Source organism: Panicum virgatum, chromosome 1N, assembly GCF_016808335.1.
Source record: "Panicum virgatum strain AP13 chromosome 1N, P.virgatum_v5, whole genome shotgun sequence".
NCBI classification, from domain to species: Eukaryota; Viridiplantae; Streptophyta; class Magnoliopsida; order Poales; family Poaceae; genus Panicum; species Panicum virgatum.
The window spans coordinates 52,484,411-52,486,933 of record NC_053145.1 but is presented as its reverse complement, the minus strand read 5'-3'; the positions used below and the strand labels follow the sequence as shown (position 1 = coordinate 52,486,933).

General features: G+C 59.7%; 1 protein-coding gene across 1 annotated transcript; it reads left to right on the top strand.

The window, feature by feature from the left end:
- Window positions 1–1,704: 1,704 nt before the first annotated feature.
- Window positions 1,705–2,523, top strand: LOC120656572. The gene has a single exon (XM_039934697.1). The coding sequence runs from the start codon at window positions 1,931–1,933 to the stop codon at window positions 2,183–2,185; it is 255 nt and encodes an 84-aa protein (XP_039790631.1). The 5' UTR covers window positions 1,705–1,930; the 3' UTR covers window positions 2,186–2,523.

Sequence of the window (2,523 nt, the reverse complement as noted above, 5' to 3'; positions counted from 1 at the left end):
CTGGAGCCTGCCTGGAGGGGACATGAAAATCGCGAGTCCACTCTGCACTGCGCCGGGCCTGGAGCCTGCCTGGAGGGGACATGAAAATCCAAGCGCCCTGGCCCGAGGATCCACGCCGCGGAGCTTAAGACCGTCCACAGCGATAGGAGGAAATGGAGGAGTAAATCTACTGTTTGGCACTATAGATGTACTGTTTGGCACTGTAGACAGAGAGGGCGTGGGAAACGAGGCAAGAGCAAATTTGCTCTTGCTCTTGCCATTGTGGACAGCCTAAGAAATTCTCGCCAATCCACAGCGGCCGGCCAGCCACGCTCTGTCCCTCCCCGCCGGAGCGCAGCGGCTGCGCGCCCATGTGACCCACCCACAGCCTCGCCGCCCGCCCGTCTCACGGCCCCACCCTAGGCATGTTCCTGCGCCCAGCCTACGCGCCGTGCAACGGCACAGCTTGCCTCACGGGAGAGTGGAGTGGGAGTGTGGCTCGCGGGCTCGCGGCAGGGTCACCGGTAGGGTTGGCAACGGGCACAAACCCGCTGGGTTTTGACTGTCCAAACCCGTGCCCGCGAATAAAAAACCCGCCCGTTAAAAAACCCATGACCCGTCACGGGTTTAATATCTTTCCCAAACCCGTGCCCGTCGGGTTAACGGGCACCCACGGGTCGCCCGTGCCCGTCAACACATACAGTGCGGTATTGCACAAAAGCTCAACAGACAAGTCAATAGTTCAACAGTTCAATACATATACAGATCATTCATGGCACACATACACCCCGTTCGGCAGGTTGGAGCTGGAGGCTGGAGCTGGAGTTGTGTGAGAGAAAAACACTGTTGTCTGGCTGGTGGCTGGAGGCTGGAGCTGGAGTTGTGTGAGAGGAAAATACTGTAGAGGCTGGAGGCTGTCCACCAGCCGAACAGGGTGATAATCAAGCACAATAGATAGCACTACCAGGTTCGGTGTTCAGTATTGGACTTCTTGAAGAAATGAATTCCTAAACCTGCTTAGTTCCACCATGAGTAGCAGGAGATGAGACAAAAAGTAGCAGGCAGCAGGCTGCTCGTTCTTCTCACCGGTCATCGGCATTGGAGCCAGAGACAAAAACGTGGCAGGCAGCAGCAGTGCCATGCCGCGAACCTGCGACTAGGAAGGGGGCACTCGGCCGCTACTGCTAGGGCGGGTGAGCTGGGCGGAGGAGAGGACTGAAGGTGCGATGGCGAGGGCCAGGCGGCTACTGGTGGAGCTGCGCGATGGTGAGGGGCAGACAGCGGCGGACGGAGGTGGGCGCTGCTCGGAGTCGGGCCTCGGAGCGACGGAGCGGCAAGGGAGGGGCGCAGCGCCTAGATGCGCCGCCGCCAAGGGTAGGGAGTGGTCGAGTGTGAATGGACGAGGTGTTGAGGTTAGGGTTTGGGGCTGGCTTTCGGGCTTTATACTTGTTTCAATTAATTGGGCTGGGCCAACTGGATTGGTTTGGGGTGAGGCATGGGCCAATTTATCTATTGGACCGGGTATAATAAACCCATGGGTTCGCGGGTTCGGGTTTTCTATTCCCAGACCCATGCCCGCAAACCCGATGGGTCTAACATTTTGCCCATTAGCAGACCCGCGGGTCAAGAAATTGATCCAAATCCTTGCCCTAATAGAGTAAAAATCCATCGGGTTTCGGGTACCCGTTGTCATTCCTAGTCACCGGAGCCGAGCGGACAGCGGAGGCGTTGAAAAAGGCGACGCGCCGAGACGTCGTTATATAGGACCACGCTTTCCCCGCTTTGCCATCTTCCTCCTCGCCCCGTGCGCCAGCCGGGCTACCCCTGGTCACTGCACAGTAGTAGCATCAGCAGCAGCAGCAGCAGCCGTACAGAGCGGAGCCGAGGAGTAGAGCCCTAGGCGAGAGCGCGCGCGCGGACAGGAGGGAAAAGAGGCGAGAGGGAGGGGGAGATGGCGGCCGTGGTGGCGGCGGTGGAGGCGGGGGTGGTGGCGGTGGCCAGCGGGAGGGGCTGCAGCTCCCGCCTGGTGCGGGGCCTCTACTGGCGCCTGCGCGCGGTGCTGCGGCGCCTGCGCTCGGAGCGGGCCAGGCGCGGCCGGAGGTTCAGCTTCCACTACGACGCGCTCAGCTACGCGCTCAACTTCGACGACGGCCTTGCCGCCTCCGCCGCCGACCTCGTCCTCGCCCCCAGCGACGCGCTCCGGTGATCGATTTCGCCGGGAACCCATGGGCTTCTTGCTGCGGGGGTTCGGACGCCGCGCGCGGCTCTCCTGCGGTTTTGCTTCTTGCTAGAGGATTGTGTAGTGGAAGATGGTAGGGGATGGTGTGGCCTCGCGTTCTGCGATTCTTGAATCTTGTTGCCTACTAACTGTTAGGAGATGCTGCGGCTTTCGGTGGTTGGGTTGGGAAAGCAAATCCTCCATTGCCTCCGCGATGCGGAGCGTTCTTCCTAGTACTTCCAAGTTCTAACACCATGATTTTCAGGGTGCTTCTTTGCTCGATTTCTTGCTTGTGCTATCTGATCCTTTTTTCATCTTGCGGTTCA

Excerpts from the sequence above, each read along its gene's own strand:
- LOC120656572 (XM_039934697.1), top strand. The coding sequence starts at position 1,931 with ATGGCGGCCGTGGTGGCGGCGGTGGAGGCGGGGGTGGTGGCGGTGGCC.